General features: G+C 40.4%; 2 protein-coding genes across 13 annotated transcripts in view; one reads left to right on the plus strand and one right to left on the minus strand.

Moving 5' to 3' along the window:
* Positions 1-19916, plus strand: part of LOC105476058 (ring finger protein 19A, RBR E3 ubiquitin protein ligase) — a 116157-nt gene that overhangs the window by 67231 nt on the left and 29010 nt on the right. For 2 of the 7 annotated variants that reach the window (XM_071067949.1, XM_071067950.1), the window contains exon 11: positions 12373-12528. The exons of 1 other annotated variant lie outside the window; for it this stretch is intronic. In XM_071067949.1, the coding sequence (XP_070924050.1) occupies positions 12373-12528 (156 nt within the window). Of the gene's footprint in view, positions 1-5235; positions 5662-8336; positions 8490-11803; positions 11827-12372; positions 12529-19916 lie in introns of those variants that run through there. 4 more of the 7 variants (XR_011606853.1, XM_071067951.1, XM_071067953.1 and 1 more) reach the window with 4 other exon arrangements.
* The window catches only part of LOC105476063 (sperm associated antigen 1), a 78938-nt gene continuing 59107 nt past the window's right edge, over positions 86-19916 (minus strand). For all 6 annotated transcript variants that reach the window (XM_011731696.2, XM_011731693.2, XM_011731695.2 and 3 more), the window contains exons 14-19: positions 16633-16799; positions 11083-11215; positions 9146-9272; positions 3264-3428; positions 1891-2262; positions 86-1774 (exon numbers count right to left, since the gene is read on the minus strand). In XM_011731696.2, coding sequence (XP_011729998.2) covers positions 1643-1774; positions 1891-2262; positions 3264-3428; positions 9146-9272; positions 11083-11215; positions 16633-16799 — 1096 coding nt within the window. In that variant the 3' untranslated portion in view covers positions 86-1642. The remainder of the gene's footprint in view (positions 1775-1890; positions 2263-3263; positions 3429-9145; positions 9273-11082; positions 11216-16632; positions 16800-19916) is intronic.

A 19916-nucleotide genomic window follows, 5' to 3' on the forward strand; every position in this document is an offset into this window, starting at 1 on the left:
ATAAATACCAAAATTGCCACTTTACATTCACTGATCTGCTTTTACTCATCTGTAGCTGTTAAGGAATAAGGACCTGAACCATTAGTCCATTCACATATTTAATATTTTCCATTACACAGCACAGAGTATATGAACTCAAAAGATAGACTGCCCAGGTTTGGATCTTGGAGAGCACTTGCAACATTTGTAAATCCTCATTAATTTATACAACCTTCTGTTCTATTGTTTCCTCATCTGTAGCAGAGTTATGAAGATTAAATTAGACAATGTGTGATAAGTGACACACAGTGCCTAGCACAAAGCTCAACAAAATCACCTACAGTTATTAATGTCACTGTGTCAGGCACCAAAAGAGAAAGTTCCCTTATGTCTCTAAAGTTAATTTCAAGTTGCTATGTATAGGAAAAGAGTGGTCCCATTTCTGTAAGTAAACTCCATACATAGGATACGTTTCTAACAATCCACCATTTACTTTTATAAAAATTCAGTCACATTAAAAAGGAGAAATTTTGTTTGAAGACTAAAGTCCTATTACAGATTTTTCACTTATGAACCAAGAAAGCAGTTTCAAAGAAAAATGGCACAGTTTGAAAGATACTGTTTACCCAAGATGAGTTAAAATATTCTGTAACTATAAAAGATTAGATAAAATAATAATGAATATGGAAATAGTAAACATGATACTAACTTTTATCTTCACTTCTAAGTGAATAAGAAAATGCTCCAGAAAGGGGGAACGCACTATAAACCGCAGCAATAAATGACAGTACACTGATGGAGATTGAAATTCCTTCACTTTGACCCAGTCAACAAAGGAGCTTTCAACATATATGAGTTCTTCATGTTCTTTTACAGTAAAGGAATAAATATAGTCATAAAAGCAGAAAAAGAAAGGGGGGAAAGGGGGACATTCAAATATTTGGTAAAATATGGAGGTAATAATTCAGATATAAATGCAGGCTTAGTTTGCTTTAATACAGTGGTTGATTTTTTGCTTATATAAGCAATATATAAAGGAAAGTAGCTTTTTAAAATCTAGTAAACAGTGGTAGAAATTTTTGGCAATTTTTGTTCTTACCTATTAGGCAATGTTTCCATATTAGAAAAAATAAATTCCTCTTATAGCTCTAAATATTTCATTTCTTGTTATAGACTTCAGTGTTGCATTTCATTTTAACTGACTGTAATCCACGAGTACTAGTACAAAATGGGATTTATGTGTATCTTAGCAGGATATGTGATATAATAATCACTGTTAATGACTTCCACTTTTAAAAAAGAATGTTAAAGAAATTCATTTCTATCAAACTTAAGAGGACTCCTTCATAGCCCAAAGAAATGCAGCTTAACTCAAAATTTTAACAAGTAATTAAAATAATATGTATATTATAAATTAAAATGCATTTTTAACAAGTTTCAAATATACTTATTTGGCTCTGGTACATAAGAAAATATTTACAACTAATAAAAAGCAGATTGTAGAATATACATGTTCTATGTAGGAAAATAAGTAAAATGTTTTATAGTGCAGACCAAAAGATCTTTTCTAGGCCAGGTTTTATCCATGCAACTCTGTTACAATACCATCTCATTAACATGCCTGGAACACGTACATGCATGGAAGAAATCTAATTATCTTGATTTAAAGCTCATACTGCCTTTTTAGGGCTTGTATATCTTCTAAAGTAAAATGGTTGTTTGGTGTGTCTGAAAGGTCCTTAAACAGCTGTTCAATTAGCTCCTCTTGGCCCTTGCTAATTAGTGTCAACATCATCTAAAAGCAGCAAAAAAAGAAAAAGAAAAAAAAACTATGTTAGCATAAGTAACATTTTTAAGTTACAGAAACCCTAATAAGACCAATCTCTATTAATAAAATACTTAGCCACTTACCTTAAACCTTTCTGCTTTACTCAGATATAAAAGATGCTGATACACCAGTGAGGGATCTTTTTCAATAAGATTATTTTTCAGAGACTGAATGAGGAGGAGGAATGTATCCCCTTCAAGTTTGTTACTTAACAACATCGGCAAATCTGTTGGTGCAGTGATGGCTAAAAGATGTGCACAGGCTTCTTTATCCTTCCTGGTACTGAGAGCATTTATAATCTGACCAAATTCATAGGCATTATTAGGCTTGGCTATCGGAAGTTTCTCAGGGTCTTCTGGTGACCCACTGCTTTTGTCTCCCTTCTCAGAAGCAAGGCATCCCGTGGAGACCTCCCCTGCGGGTCTTCCAGGCTCCTCCTCATTGCCTTCATTCACCTTCATGAGGTAAAAAAAACGCATTGTGACACTGAACCACAATCACCACACATACCCTAAGTACGTCTGTCAGAATGAGAATTGAAAACTACAAGTAGACTGTATTGTAGTCCAGTTCCAAGTGAAAAATTTGTAATAATTTTTTTAGGAAGAGAAGTTTTAGGGTATAAGATCCAATTCATAAAAGTTTTAAAAAATTATTTGACATTGAAACTATGACAACAAAATTTAATTTTTAGACCTTCCCATAAATACAATTGTTGTATAAATGCCCATATCAGTTTTATCTCCTTTTCACAATAAATTTTAACAGAGAAATTAGCTTACATTGCTTGATTATCCTAAAACAGTTTTTTCTTCCTTCCTTAAAGAGAGAGAAAAAAAAAACTTTCCTAGCTTCTCTTACATATTAGCCTCTTACTCTTAGTGGAAATGTGAGACTATAAATGGGGTATTAGCATTCATGAATGTACAGGGATTCACAGCCTAACATTCTTCCCTAATATTAAGAGAAAAACATTTTAGTTATCTGAATCACAAAGGCAGTTTGATCCTGAGGTAGTTTGAGATCTCTGATGAGGTAGTCATATTTCAGAGTGCTAAAAAGGTCTGAATCAATCTGGAAAACCTCTATGAGGTGAGGTTTTCAGGGCCCCTGTAACAAAATCAGTCCCGTCAGGATTCTCCAGGTGTACCCTGAAGCAAAGTCAGTGGCCGTTGGTTCCCAGTGTACTTTGGAGTGGGAGCAGTACAGATGGAGGCCAAAGAAAGGAAGAACTGCAGTAACACAGAGATTCCCAGTACCATCCATGGACCCACGTTGGGAAATACAATGGCTATCATTGCAAAGTAGACGTTTTGTTGCTGGTTAAAATTTTGTCACTGATCATCAGAATAAAAATAAAAAATTAAAAATGTTTTAGAACTCATAGGAATATGACCTTAGAATCCAGTCTGAGGTCCCCAAAAGAGTACTTTAAAAGATAATCAAATACAAATACCTCTTGAATCTCAATTTTCCTTCTCTCCTTTTCTTTGTTGAATGATGCTGTCTTATCCTTAAGATTAAGGAGTCTAGTTACCTCTTCCAGTTCCATCTTTGCCTCAATAATACTTGAGTCTAGTAGGAGAACTTTATTGAGATCAATTAAGCTTTTCTGATAATTCTGTAAGTAGGAAGACAAGAGAAAATAACTTTCATAAATAGAAGGAGCCTAGAGTAACCTGAGTGGGAGTGGGGTTGACGAAGTGAGTTGTGCAGTATGTGTGCAGGGTCCACTTTAATACCACTCTTATAAAGTGAGCCTAAGGGGTGAGTATGCAGCTGAAATATTATAACCCATAATACAGTGAACATCTACTATAGAAGAAAAAGCACAGGATCTGGAGTTAGAAAACGCAAGTTAAATTCTGTATCACCACAACCTTCCCAGTCCCTGACACATTAAGCACTTGTTGCTTGCTGAATGAATAAATGAAAGAATGAACTCATCCTTGTATTAGCACCTACTAGCAATGAAACTTAAACAAGATCCTACTTAACCTTTCTGGGCTTCAGTCTTCTCATCTTTAACATAAAGGGAACAAAAGCTCTATTCAAAGTTTCACAAGGCTGTACCAAGAAATAAATAAATGAATAAAAAGTGGCTTAAACCTATAAAGGACTATGCAAATGGTAGTTATTATAATACTTTTGTTCCATAAAATCCTTCCAGGTTGTTTATTCTTTGAAATTGGCTAGAGTCAACATTTAATCTTCCATGAGTCACACAATACATTGAAGAAGTTGAGGGGAAAGAAAGGGCATTTAACAAGACATGACCACTGAATCTAGTAGCAGAGACAGATGCCCCAAAGTCAGTCTGTTGTGACAAGCTATGTTCTAAACTACAGACTAGACCCATGTTTTGAATAAACCAAACTGTGAAGAGGCAAAGAACTGCAAGGATGTGTAACCTCTTTAAGTATTCATGACACATCACTAACAGCATGCACAAGAGGCTGAGCACAGATAAGCTGAGCTAGTGATTATGTGACATTCCTGGGGGCCTAGCTGTAATCCCACATGCCTTTCCCCTCCCCCACAGCAACACACCAGAGCAAGAGGGATATATTTAAAGGGATAACCTTAAATCTGCTCTAATTTATAAAAGTAAATTATTTACAAAGTATAACAAATCTCCAGATACCACTGTCCTACACCAGCACTGCAACCTACTAGGGGGGAAAATGACACTGTATGTATATCCTAAGTGTTCTAGGCAGGGAGCCATACCTGAAAGGCAAGGGAGTGGAGCAGGAGGGCAAGCTGAGGAAGTAATACAAGCTAATTCTTACCATTTTAAGCATTTTACAAGTATTTACTCTCACAACAGCCCTATAAATATTACCTTTTATTGTTCCCATTTTAAAAATGAAGAATGGGATGATCACGACAGCAATGACCAGAAAGTGGATGATTACACAGTGTGGAGCTCAAGGGAAAGGACTGGAAATAGAGACCTGTGAGCCACAGCCTTGGAAATGGAAGCTCAACACCCTAGGAGTCAATGGGATCATTTTCATGAATCCAGAAAGTCTCTGCCTAAAGAGCAGCCTGACTGGTTGGAAGAGACATAAGAAAACAAAAAGTGCACATTGACAAGTGTTAGCACTGCAGACAAGCATGAAGAGAGGGTAGAATGGCAGCAAGGGCGTAGACAGAATTGGGCAAGGAGGCAGCTAAGAGGGGGCCAGGCTCATTCACTCACAGATGGTCTCTGAGCATGTCCATGTGCCAGGAGCTAAGAGGACCACGGACAAGACGAGGAAGGACAGACTTAGGCCTTGCATTTATGGAAGCTTACGTCCTATGAGGGGAAACAATTAAAAACATGTTAACAAATGAATAAATAATTACAGACTGTCATTGATGCCATGAAGAAAACTAAAGGTTGAGATGGATACTAACAAGAGAGCCTCCTTTTTCTACAGTTACAGGTGTCAGAGAAGTCAAGACCTGAAGAGAACCCAGCCATGCAGTGTAGAGGGAAGAGCAGAGCTCATACAAACAGAAAGTGTGTCCCAGCACATTGGGAGGCTGAGGTGGGTGGATCACCTGAGGCCAAGAGTTTGAGACCAGCCTGACCAACACAGCTAAACCTTGTCTCTACTAAACATACAAAAATTAGCCAGGCGTGGTGGTGTATGTCTGTAGTCCCAGCTACTCGGGAGGCTGAGACAGGAGAATCACTTGAACTCGGGAGGTAGAGGTTGCAGTGAGCCAAGATCATGCCACTGCATTCCAGCCTGAGTGACAGAGCAAGACTCTGTCTCAAAAATAAACAACAAACAATAACAACAAAAAACCAGAAAATGTGGCTTTGACAAGAAAGGCAATAAAAGTTGCTAACAACCTCATTAGGCCTTTAAAAAGGGATGTATTACGATCACATGTTTGTGATAATATTTACCATTAATAGTTTTGCTGAAACCATAAAAGTAAAGTTATTTTATGATATTCTTTTTGATATTTGTATTGATACATAACAATTGTATGTATCATCCTCTATGGCATCCTCTTTTGGGTGGATCTTGCAGCATCCTCTATTGGGTGTAAATTCCCTAAGTAGGCACCATGTCTTTATTCACCTCTATACTCCTAACACGTAGCACATAATTGGCACTCAATAAGAGAAATAAATTGTAAATAAAAGCAAAATGTTCAGTGATCTTTTCTTACAAAGAATAGCTGTACATTAAAGAAAGCTCATATTTTTCAAAGCTAGCACCATTAAAAATAACTATTAAAGTCAGAAAACAAACAGAAGATCTGAGAAAAGCATAGTGTTGAGCTGGGAGCTAAAAAGGCAGGGCACCTACCATGGTGAGCCCCTGTGCCACTTCCTCATTGCAGTCACACTGGGCAAACAGGCCTGGGCGTGAGTTCTGACACATTCTATAAGCAGTTGTGGCCTTTGAAGATCCTGAAATTAGGCCAAGCATGGTGACTCACATCTGTAATCCTAGCATTTTGAGAGGCCAAAGTGGGAGGATTGCTTGAGGCCAGGAGTTTAACACCAACCCTGGCCAACATAGTGAGACCCTGTCTCTCTCAAACATTTTTTTGAATTCTGAAATTAAATTCACCTGGCACATACCTCAAATTACTGGACAACAAATCAAGCTATAAGCTACCAGCCTCATAATCTGGTGGGATAGGATTACTCAAATTTGGGATTATTTTTGTGCATCATAATACAATTTCTAGAATTCATTCCAAGGAAATAGAAAAGTCCAATGAAGTATTAATGATGATACCCACACAAATTAAAGTCCAGTCTTTCATTAGGGTGCAGCTTCTGACCTTTAGTCAGCTCACCAGGTTCAGAAAGTCAGGCAGCCACTAAGAGGTAAACATGCTCCAAGAGTTTGGCCATCTGTAAACTCGTAAGCCATACAGATCCTCATTTACCAAATCTACTAAGCTCAAAGAGGTGAGTACATTTCAAGGAGTCTCTTTTAATTTGTGGTGCCATACACCATCTAGGAAATTTTTTAAGAAGTGAGTGTGTTGCTAACCAAAAAAAAGAGGGCCAGCGGGGAGGCATGTGTTAGGGTCACATGGACACTGTGTGGCTCTGTCAGCATGGGGCGGGGGTCACAGGGCAGCACGGGGGTCCTGGCAGGACGTGCAGGCATGACTGCACTGCAACCAGAGTGGATCTATGATCTGGAAAAGCTGGCCATGCGGTGCACCTGGGTGGTCCTCATTTGCTATCCTATGCAACATGACTGCTCTTCTCTCTGCAGAACCTAGATAGTTTCCTTTTCAGTGATGGGCACGGAATTAAAACAACTATCTCAGACTAAATCAGTCAAAACAATCCTCTCCCCACTCCCAAGCTGCCCTGCTCCTGAATGCTCCCCACTATCACACCACTGCCCTCAGCCACCCAGCCAGAACCTGGGAGGCATCCCCTTCATCACTTCCCCTAGACATTTGACTGCTATGTCCTGTCAACTTTACCATCAACCCATGAATTGGCCCCTTCCCTTCTGTTATGGGCTGAACTATGTCCCCACAGAAATTCCTGTGTTGAAGTTCTAACCTCCAGTACCTCAAAATGTAACCACATTTGGAGACGGGGCCTTTAAAGAGGTAATCGAATTAAAATCAGTAGGCCCCACCTAGTCCAAGATTACTGTGTCTTTATAAAAAGAGAAGATGTGGGCGCGCGCACACACACACACAGGGAAGGCCACATGGAGACCCAGGGAGAGGACAGCATCTGTAAGCCAGAGACATAGGCCTCTGAAGAGACCACCCCTATTAACACCTTACGCTGAGACTTCCCACCTCCAGAATAGATTTCTGTGGTTCAGGCCACCCAGTCTGTGGTGCTTTGTTATAGCAGCCACAGCAGCTAACATACTTCTCCCTTTCCTTGGACATTACTTTCCTTCAGGTACCTGCTTCTCACCTTGGTGATCTCTCACTTGCCTTCCTCCTCATCCTGGGCCCCTCTGATCAACCTTCCATGAGGTCCCCAAATCTGATTCATTACACCACCATTTACCCTGCTCTGGAGCCTCCGCCACCTTCAGAATTAAGTCCAGCCTCCTCAGCATGGCTTACCAAGCCCCTCAGGATCTGACCATCTCCCTCTATCCCCACTCCTAGTCGCATCTGGCCTCCAGCTGTACAGTTTGTAAACAAGTCCATCCATTAAAAATGTGCACAAGAATGTCACAGCAGCTTTATTCCTAACAGCCCCAAACTGGAAACAACCTAAGTGTTATCAACTGGTGAATATATACACAAATTGTGATATATTCATACAACACAGTGATAAAAAGGAACAGTTCCTGATACCCACAGAGTATAAACAAATACCAGGTTATGCTGAAAGAGGCCAAACAGCAGAGTCCATTCTATATGATTTATGGTAATGTCCAAAAGAATCAAAACTAATCTATAGTGGTAGAAATCAGATGAATGGCTGCCTGAGGGTAGGGGCGGAGGGAGGGAGATTTATTGTACAGGGGCACAGAGAACTTTCTAGAAAGATGAAAATGTTATTTTTAATTTTTAGCACACAGCACCTTCGGAAGAAAATGTTCTTTATCTTGATTGGGATATTGGCTACAAGAGGATATGCACATACCAAAAGTCAATGACCCGCATACTTACAATGTATGACCTTCATCGTATTACACCTTAATAAAATTGAATTTTAAGAAAATTATTTCAGGAAATACTATTTTCCAGTATGTTCTGGTTTTTCTTTGTGATGTTATTTTCTATAAATATGAACACTCATTCATTAGGATTTCCATGCAGAAGAATCTGCCTGAAGAAAAGTGACAATGTCCCCTTTCTTCTAAACTAATGGTATGGTTTTCTTAGAGAAGAATGGCATTCTACAGACTTACACTGACCATCAGCTGGTTTAAGGCCCAGATCACTATAAGCTTTCAAGTCACTGACGTGTCTCTCTCAACTTCCGCTGGGTCACCCATCTTCCATTCTAATGCCTTCCCCACCCAACCTCCAACACCAATCCTTGCTGGAGGAACCAGTAGCATTACCACTAGCTTTTGGTAATACAGTACCAAACCTTCCTGTGTCTTAAAATGAACCTACTAACAATATTCCTCAGAAAACTAGAGAACAAATCATCATTTTGGAGCTGGAAGGAATCTTAGAAGCAATCTAGTTTCGCATTATGGTTAGGGGTGAAATCTGAGGCCTCTATCAAGGTTTTAGAACTGGTTAGTACAGTTCTAGGATTAAATCCAAGAATAATCTCAATCCCATCCCAAGATCTGGAGATTTATCCTTTGAAAACCACTTGATTTGTTCAGAACTGAAGTTTATGCATTAAAATGAAGATTTCCTCACCTTGAGTCCTTTATGAGCCAGAGCTCGTCTATAGCAGGCTTTCACGTTCCCATCATCTAGCTGAAGTGCCTGATCACAGTCCTGCTTTGCCTCTTCAAACTGGCACAGCTTCAAGTAACAGAGAGCTCTGGCATAATGCAACGGAACTCAGTATTATGAAAGGTAAAGATTGGATATCTATAAGTTTAGATAGCTAAGAAAAATCAGAAAATAGCTCAATATGTCTGTTTCTATACCACTGCGGTTTCCATTGAAACTTAACATTTGATTCAATTATATGGCACTGGGGATACAACTGCAAACAAAATACAGTCACAGCCCTCAAGGAGGATGCAATCAAGTGGAAGAGACAGACCATTAAAACAAGTGAACACAATAAAATCTGTGCAAAGTACTCTGGGAGCACACGGCTGAGAACTACATCAGATTCAGTGGGGCTGAGACAAGGCGCAGAGCAGGCAGGCAAGACTTCCTGGAATAAGTGACATCTAAGTCAAAATCTAGAGTATGAAGTTAAGAATTATCCAATGTAAATGCACTGGGTTGGAAGAGTTCAGACAGAGGCAGTGGGGAGTGGAGGCCAAGGACACAGCGAGTACACAGACCTATGGTGGGAGAGAATATGGTGTTCTTGAAGAATTAAGAAGAGTTCCATATGGCTGGAATGCAGGGATTAGGCTGGATGAGCAGGCAGGCCAGATCACGAAGGGCACTGGAAGTCATGGCAAGGAGGCTGAGCTTTATAAACTGAGCTTACTGGAAGTCCGATGAAGGGTTTTTAATAGGGGCTGACACGTTTGCCATGTTTGAGACAGTCCCTCTGGCTACAGCTTGGAGAATGAGATGATGGAACAAAGCTGTGCAAGGACACCAAGACGGTGCTGTGGACATTTAGGAGAGGAAAATGGCCCAGAGCAAGGGAATGACAGGAGGGTGGTGGCAAGGAGACAGGGTCACGCTGAAGATGGATTTGGGATTTAGAAGGTAGGAGCATCTGAGCTTGCTGACTGGAAGAGGGAGGTCGGGGATGATATCCAGCCCTGAGTGCAGAAGAGATGGGGGGCGCTTCGGTCTGGAGCTCAGAAGACAGAGATTTGGGAGACATCATTGTAAGGCAGTAAGTGGACCTGGGGAGAGGATGCAATGGCCTCGAGAGTATGTAGAAAGGAAAAAGGATCTAGACCCTCAGAACTATAAGAATTCTAGAGAAAGAAAAGCCTACAGAAGGAGAGGGAGAGGAAGAGAAGCAGGCAATGAGCTGCCTGCCGCCTCTGCAGCCGAGAGGAGGAGTCTTCACAGAAAACGGAGTGGCCAATAATGCCCAATCCTACAGAGGCTGAACAGGAGAAGGGCAGAAAAACATCTGTTGGATTCAGTGACATCTTTTGGATTTAGTGACATCTTTTGTCCAATATTCTATCACCATATTCTATATAGGTATCTTTTACCACGAGGTAAAGATGGTACCTGAGCAACAGTCTGCCCATTCCTGCTGCACACTATCAATGACGCTGGTGCCTTCCCGCAGCACTTCAGAAGGAAAAGGGCGTTCTCCGTAAGACACTATTTTGAAAGGTCATTGATTCCTGCTCCTCCCACACTGGACAATGCCCAGGCCCAGCTAGCTGCAACGAGGCCGGCAAGCCAGGAAATGCTGAATCAGAGTTGCACAAGCCAAAGCAGCCACGGTCGCTTTTGGGAACCTGGTGGCACATACTATGTCAGACCTCCCATCCTGCCCACACCTCAGGCTTCCAGTCTCTGTAGAACTCCCACAGTCTCATTTCTTTCAGAAACCCTTGGTTAGGACAGCTTGCTATAGAAATTCCTAGAACCATCACAAAAACTTTGGCAATTATTTGTGTTAATAAGTTACTTAAAATATTTTTAATCAAAACTATTAACATAAGAAATATATAAAGTTACAAAGAACTTGCCTGTTTGTATATATGGCACATTCCTTATTGTTAATCTTTAAGCATTCGCTATATTTCCTGAGGGCGTCTTTATAGTTTTTGTCATTTACACATTGATTTCCTTCTTCCTTAAGGGCTTTAAATGTTTTTTCATCTATAGAACAAAAAAACAAAAAAGAGGAAGTATTTGTACACGGACCTCTATGAAACCTTAAGTAGAGCTGTAAGTAAATCCTCTATTGCAAATTAACTTGACCACACAGCATGCAGAGCAAAAATCTAAATGGAACAAAACTTTGTAGACAAATTAAAATGACAAATAGGCTATAAGTAAAAGTAATTACAGAATTATGATACTATTATTTTCTAATTAGAAAATAAGATACAAATGCCGTGTGCGGTGGTTCACGCCTGTAATCTCAGCACTTTGGGAGGCTGAGGCGGGCAGATCACCTGAGGTCAGGAGTTCAAGACCACCCTGACCAACATGGAGAAGCCCCATCTTAACTAAAAATATAAAATTAGCCAGCGTAGTGGCGCATGCCTGTAATCCCAGCTACTCAGGAGGCTGAGGCAGGAGAAGCGCTTGAACCTGGGAGGCGGAGGTTGCGGTGAGCCAAGATCATGCCATTGCACTCTAGCCTGGGCAACAAGAGCGAAACCCCATCTCAAAAAAAAAAAAAGACACAAGTAATAATTTCATCATGTTATCCATCTTGATGTGCCATCTTTTCTCTACTAGGATTCTAAAGACAGTGACAGAGGCCAGAACCACCTTAGAGATGGAGAGAATCGAGCAAACAATGCTAACAGGGCTCAGGTGACTATATGACAAGAGGCAGAATCTCCAGTAAGGCTGCACATGTGAACTAGCAACCCTCAGTGTTTTCTGTCATCTCCATCTATGCTGCCTCACACAGCACTTTTACAGTGGTACAGGAGCACTTCAGACCTCTGGTTAAGCTTGGATACGACAGAACCAGTCAATGAAATGGGATACAAATATCCACAGTGTTCTGTTTGGCAACTATTTTGTGAACAGTGAACACTCTTCTTAAAGCCTGAAGTGAACATCTATCTGGCACCCCAAATTTCCTTGGGAAATCGTATATCTTTCATTCTCTGCTCCTTTGGTTTAAGTGAAGCAAACCTCACCCCAGCCCTAACCTTTGGGATAATCATTTTATTAATCAGCACATCAGTCCTATGGCCATAGTAATCCAATTGTTCAGGGATGGGTCTATAAGAGCTGATAAAATGTTTTGAAAGATTCTTGTAAAATAATTCTTGTTCTTTCCTGTGGAATTTAAGGCTCAAAAGAGGAGCTATTTTGCCATCTTGTGATAAAAAGGGATGGTGTGAGAATGGGGCCATCAGAGCAAGTAAGAGGCCAAGATGGAGAACTGGAATCTCTGAGTCCTGAATCCAGCCATCCCTGCAACCACTCCACCTGGGGACTTGTCCATAGTAAGTGCCCATAAACAGTTTTTTGCTTACTTGAGGCATTATAAGTTGGGCTTTCTTTCATCTGTAATCAGAGTCTGAACTGCTCATTACCAGAATTATAGACTATCCCTATTAACTTGCCGTGAACATCGCTGACAACCTGCTCAGAATCTGTTTCCGGGACCTCAGTATTCATTCAGCTATCACCCCTCTCCTATTCAGACCACGTGTTCAGGGAAGGCTGACCTCACTGATCAAAACCCCAGGTCTAAGCCAGTCAGTGCATGGGGCGTTTCCTCATCAAAGAGATTGGCTCAGGGATGGGCACATGGTCCAATTCAGATGAATAGAATAACAGATTAAAAAGCCTGGGCTTTGAGGAAATGTACTTCCTCATTCTTTTGGTGTTTTTTTTTTTTTTTTGAGATGGAGTCTCGCTCTGTCGCCCAGGCTGGAGTGCAGTGGCGCAATCTTGGCTCACTGCAAGCTCCACCTCCCGGGTTCACGCCATTCTCCTGCCTCAGCCTCCCGAGTAGCTGGGAGTACAGGTGCCCACCACCACGCCCGGCTAATTTTTGTATTTTTAGTAGAGATAGGGTTTCACCGTGTTAGCCAGGATGGTCTCGATCTCCTGACCTCAGTGATCCTCCTGCCTTGGCCTCCCAAAATGCTGGCATTACAGTCGTGAGCCACCAAGCCTGGGCTACTTCCTCATTCTTAATGCCATCAAAAGCAATGGTTTCCCTCTCTCTTTGGACATTGATATGTGCAGATGTAAAGCCTAAAACTGCTACAGTTCTATTGTTTTCCTGCTACAGCCTAAGCCTCGATGAGCTGAGCCTGATTTACAGCCTGTCTGGGCCCTTTCAGTGACATGAGCCAAGACCGTCTCTTACACTTTAAGTCAACAGATTTTCTGTTACTTACAACCAAGTTTTCAAACATACACAAAATATTAAAATTTGAAGTTTTAAACCTAGGTAATAAGTTTATCCTATGGAATAATCTGATATATAATAAAAATCCATAAATTAAACTTTTGGATTTTGCAATCTTAAAATCTTCTGATAGATAAATTTATTATTTTTTTATTATTTGTTTTTGAGATGGGGTCTGGCTCTGTCGCCCAGGCTAGAGTGCAGTGGTGCAGTGGTGCAATCTCAGCTCACCGCAACCTCTGCCTCCTGGACTCAAGCCATCCTCTCACCTCAGCCTCCCAAGTAACTGGGACTACAGGCACGTGCCACCATGTCCAGCTAATGTTTGTATTTTTAGTAGAGACAGGGTTTTGCCATGTTGCCTAGGCTGGTCTCAAACTCCTGAGCTCCGGCAATCTGCCTGCCTCAGCCTCCCAAAGTGCTGGGATTACAGGCATGAGCCACCGTACCCAGCCAATTTTTTTTTTTTTTGGTAGAAATGGGGGTCTTGCTTTGTTTCACAGGCTGGTCTTGAACTCTTGGCCTCAAGCGATCCTCCGGCTATGGCCTCCCAAACTACTGGGATTACTGCCAAGAGCCACCATGCCCAGCCCCTTAAATTTATAATGTAAACTCAGAATGTAAACAATAATCTTATTTGTCCCTCTGCACAAATTGTATAAAATACTAGTTTACTTTTCATCTTTTATTTCAAATCACAGAATATTTCTGCCCATGTTTCATGTTTCAAAAGATCTCACACAGTCTAGGCTACTCACACCTGTTACCCCAGCACTTTCAGAGGTTGAGGCAGAAGGATTGCTTGAGCCCAGGAATTTGAGACCAGCCTGGGCAACATAATGAGATCCTGTCTCTATAAAAAATACAAAATTAGCCAGACATGGTTGCACACACCTGTAGTCCCAGTGACTCAGAAGGCTGAGGTGGAAAGACTGCCTGAACCCAGGAGGTTGAGGCTGCAGTGAGCCAAAATTGCACCACTGCACCACAGCCTGGGCAACAGAGCAAGATCCTGTCTCAAAAAAAAAAAAAAAAAAAAAAAAAATTCCTGACATAATAGGGTCAAATAGTACTTTCCCAATCCTGGTATAGAAACCCTGAAATAGAATATTAGGGAAGATTTTGCTGAAAAATTTTTCTCAAGCTTTTATCCTCCAGTGTCTTTAAACCTTTGGTATCCATTCTCACTATCAATCAGTAAACAAATACGGACAGAAAAATTCAAACACAGTTGATTATACCTGTGCTATGGTGTGCTAGCTCACAGCTATAGATGCATTTTGTTAGTAAGAAGTAGCTCTTATTTACTGAGCAAATGCTTTGTGTCAGGCCCTATTAATAACAGGCTCTAGAAAACTACAGATCTCCATGATTTTCCTGGGACTGCTAGATCATCTACTTGGCAGACGTCCCCTGTCTGCTCTTTCTTGGCAGTAAAGAAAATGAGGGTCCAACACTAGCTATCTGGACATCATGGCTCAGGAACCTCAGGGCATCTATAAAATGAAGCACAGCCTGGGGACACAAATGGAGTTTCTAAGCTTTGTGGGAGAAATGGGGCCTTAGCTGGCTTTAAAGCAGAAAGCAAGGGTGAAGTCACATTTATTAAATGCTTACTTACTATGCTCAAAGTAATAATGTAGGCACTAAGGAATACAAATTTTTTAACAACTACGATAAAGGCAGAAGGAAGTACCTGCATTACACAGTCATTCATCACTCAACAATGGATACGTTCTGCAAAATTTGTCGTTAGGCAATTTTGCTGTTGTGCAAACATCATAGAATGTGGCTACACAAACCTAGATGGTATATTCTACTACACATCCAGGCTGTATGGTGCAAGCTAATGCTCCTAGGCTACAAACCTGTAACAGCATGTTACTGTACTGAATACGGTGGGCAATTGTAACACAATGGTATTTGTGTATCTAAACACAGAAAAGGTATGGTAAGGGTATAGTACAGTAAAAACAGAGTAAAGTTACAGTATTATAATCTTATGGGATCACTGTCATAGATGTGCTCCACTGTTGACTGAAATACCATTATGAGCACATGACTATATTTATGTTGTGGGGCTTTATTTTATTATTTTAAACATATCAGTCTTACTCTTTAGCCTCATCACATATAGGGTCTACTGTAGAGCTACATGTTATTTAACTTTTTTTTTTTTTTTGAGACAGCATCTCATTCTGTCACCCAGGCTGGAGTGCAGTGACACCATCACAGCTCACTGCAGCCTCAACCTTCCTGGGCTCAGGGGATCCTCCCACCTCAGCCTCCCAAGTAGCTGGGACTATACGCATACACCACCACGGTTGGCTAATTCTTATATTTTTTATAAAGATAGGGTTTTGCCATGTTGCCCCGGCTGGTCTTGAACTCCTGGGCTCAAGTGATCCACCTGCCTCCCAAAGTGCTGGGATTACAGGAATGACCAACTGCACCTGGCCTTCTTTTTCTTATTAGTTATGTTAACAATGTTTAAGAGGTTACTACAGGTTTACACAGTCAGAATATAGTATTTTATATAGACATCTCCATTTATTTCTGAGAACCTCCTTGTGAGACATTTATTAATACATTCCCCTGCCTCAAACCACACATGGTGGCTCATGCCTATAATCCCAGCACTTTGGGAGGCTGAGCCAGGAGAATCACTTTAGCCCTGGAGTTTGAGACCAGCCTGGGCAACATAGGGAGACTCCGTCTCTACAAAAAATTTAAAAATTAGCCAGGCACGGTGGTATGCACCTGTGGTTCCAGCTACTCAGTAGGCTGAGGCAGGAGTATTGCTTGAGCTTGGGAGGTCGACACTGCAGTGAACCGTGATTGCGCCACTGGACTCCACCCTGAGTGACAGAGCAAGACCCTGTGTCAAAACACAACAAAACAAAAAACGCTTTTACATGTATACTAGTAGGACACAGGAGGTATACAGCAACTTCTTAAGACCATGTAGTTTTAAAGAGGGAGAACATAATTCCAGCACTTTGGGAGGCCAAGGCAGGTAGATCATTTGAGGTCAGGAGTTTGAGACCAGCCAAAGAGGGAGAACAGGGACTTCACTTAAACCTAGGTCTGATTCTAGAATTAATGCTCTTATCTCTCTGCTTTACTGTGAAAGTACACACACAGCTCAAGATAACCTTGAGAAGAAATGAGTGTAGGCGTCCCCCACCTGTGATGTCCTGCTGGTGATGACTGCTGGAGTCTCCTGCTTGTTTTGAGATCATCTCTGTTGCCGGATGCCAAGCTTGCAGTGGCACAGAAGCAGGCACAGCAGGAATAGGTGACAGCTTCTCCCGCCAATTTGGTCCCTCCAGCTCCACTAAAATTCTTGATAGCCTAAAGAGAAAATGAATTTTCTCTGTTGATCATTTAGTTTGCTTTTTATATTACTGAAGGTCAGATTAAGAGTAAAATTTACAAGTGCTATGCAAATGTGTACTTCCTTGTAGAAAACATGCAATCCTGAGCATTTTCTGTCCACATAAACTAAAATGTTTTCAAAAATATTTTTACAAGTTATCATAAATGATGCAACTTAGACTATTTTTTAATCAAAACAAAAAATTAAGACATTTTTAATTTGTTAAAAAATTTAATGTATACATAATAAAATTTTATTTTTTGAGAAAGTTAAATATGTTAATAAAACTAAAATTTAAGAGGCCTAGAAGAAATGTCTCCTGTAATATTTAAAATCATTACTAAATTGATAATGTATTACTCTTGAGAATGATCAGAAGTATTTTAGAATTTCTATGCCCAAACTGTACATTATGATAACCACATTACCAACTACTGTGGTTGACAACAGGTGTACAAGACTGGCTGCCAACACTGGTAAGGGCTCGCTGTCATGTGAATAATGCTTTTTCTCAAAACATTTACATGTGGTTAAGATACTCTTTCTTGCTCTGTATTTTTTTCATTTCTATAATTATCAGTTTATTCTTTTGTTTGTTTGTCTGTCGCCCAGGCTGGAGTGCAGTGATACAATCTCGGCTCACTGCAACCTCTGCCTCCCAGGTTCAGGCAATTCTCCTACCTCAGCCCCCCGAGTAGCTGGGATTACAGGCATGTGCCACCAGACCCAGTTAATTTTTGTATTTTTAGTAGAGACAGGGTTTTGCCATGTTGGCCAGTCTGGTCTCAAACTCCTGACCTCAGGTGATCTCAGCCTACCAAAGTGCTGAGATTACAGGCATGAGCCACCGCACCCAGCCCCATTTATTCTCTTTTCATATGAATGAGGATGAAAAAATAAGATACTAGATGCTACTACAAGGGCTTTTTTATTAATGGCATTTACTGATGGCCATCATAAAATTTAGATTAATGTCCTCGGTGATCACTTATTCATTATTTTAAACATACAGAATGTCATAATTAGATTTAAAAACAAAATTAAAAATTATGTCTTTTGAACACATCTGGTTAAAAAGAACTGCTTCATAAGACTGAACTGGTTTACTGGCAATTAGTAGAATAAAGTCAAGTTAGTTAAATCTAGTCGCACATACTTTTTGTGTGAAAAACTTTTATATTTATATGTAGACAAATGTAATGCACATACTTTCCCTGTAGTTTCTTAAACTTAAATTTCCATAGTGATCTTTGGTTATAATAATTGAATCTTATGCTTTAAGATAAAAAAATTTTTTTAATTAATGTATAACCACCCAGAATTGCAGAAGAAAAAGAAGTTTGAGAAAAAAGAATTTTCAAGCAAAACTTGTATTACCAGCAGAGAGGAAGGAAGAAGCAGCTGAAAAGAGATGATGTGTTGCCAGGGAATAAATAAGTATATGCAGGGAAATTTAACATATAAGATTCCTGGAGAGGAAGAGAGGAATATGGTTAATGGAAGACAGAAACAAAATAAATACAGATGTTTAAATTTAAAAACAAAAAAAGCTGCTGCTGCTTAATTTTCCATAATGAACTGGAATAGATGGAAAAGCAAGCATAAATATGGGATTCACAAATAAGAAATAGTGAAAAATTTTAAATAGATATTGTATATAAAAATATACATGGCAAAACCAAAGCCTCCTCATCAACAAAATATCAACAAGAACCATTCAATTAAAAAAAGTGTCTTAAAAGTCAATTACTTTAAATGAACCTTCTTAAGTACATATAACAAATATAATACAGTCTTCAAAAAGTTAAACATAGTATTACCCAGCAATTCTACTCCTAGGCATATACGAAAAGGAACTGAAAGTAAGTATGCAAACAAAAATTTGTCCATCAATGTTCACAGCAGCACTGTTCACAAGAGCCAAAAGGTGGAAATGACCCAAATGTTCATCAACCAGTGAATGGATAAACAAGATGTGATATGATATATACATGCATAAAATGGAATGTTAGCCATAAAAAGCAATGAAGTACTGATCCATGCTATGCCGTGGATGAACCCTGAAGACATGCTAAGTGAAAGAAGCCCGACACAAAAGGCCATATATGATTCCATTTAGATGAAACATCAGAACAGATAAACCCATAGAGACAGAACACAGATTGTGGTTGCCAGGGGCTAGGGGGAAAGGAAAATGGGGTGTGGCTGCTTACTGGGTACAGGGCTTCCTTTTGGGGTGGTGGAAATGTTTTGGAACTAGAAAGAAGTGATGACTGCCCAAGATGGTGTGTGTACAAAATGCCACTGCATGGTACACCTTAGTTAATTTTATGTATGTGTATTCTACCTCAATTTTTTAGAAAAACCATAATGCAAAAAGGTCAGAAATGTCAGTAATCATGGTCTCTCAGACCCATTTCTCCCTTCAACCATTCAGCCTACTATTAATTAGACTTCTTAAAATACCTTTTCTTCAGGCCCTCCTCTCTGCCAGATACTTCCGGTGTCTCCCCATTTTCCATTTCATGATAACTTCTAACACTGTGAGAAGATCTTACTTTCTCCACCTCTACCTTGAAAACTACCAAGCCGAGGATGGGGCGAATTAAAAGCAACAAGCAATGCCCCAAAGCAAAGGAGTGAACCCTATCTTCTCTGTTTGAAAACGCACTCATTTTTATTGAGGATGTCTACCGGACGCAGACATAGGGGCAGTGCAGCAACAAAGATGAAAAAACACAATTTCTGACCTCAGGGAACACCTGCTAGAGCCACAGGAAAAGAATTTTAGACAGAGAGACAGCAAACTTAAAAACAATATGGAAGCTGGGTAATAAAAGAGGGCCCAGTGTTATGGGGGCACTGAGAAAGGGAACCTAAGGCGCACCTCTGGGGTAGGGAGACAGTAGATCAGGGAAAGTAGTTTTCTAGAGGAGGCAAGTCCTCTCCTGATAGATGAGAAGGAATTCAAAGACGAAAAGGAGAAAGGGCCTGCAGGCACATAAAAGGAGGCAGCAGATGGTGCCCTGTGGGGTGGCTGTGCAGGGCCAGGTGAGACTGCCTGATCAAGGCCAAGGAGGCTCAAGGTCAAG

This window comes from Macaca nemestrina, chromosome 8 (genome assembly GCF_043159975.1).
Source record: "Macaca nemestrina isolate mMacNem1 chromosome 8, mMacNem.hap1, whole genome shotgun sequence".
In the NCBI taxonomy this organism is placed as follows: domain Eukaryota; kingdom Metazoa; phylum Chordata; class Mammalia; order Primates; family Cercopithecidae; genus Macaca; species Macaca nemestrina.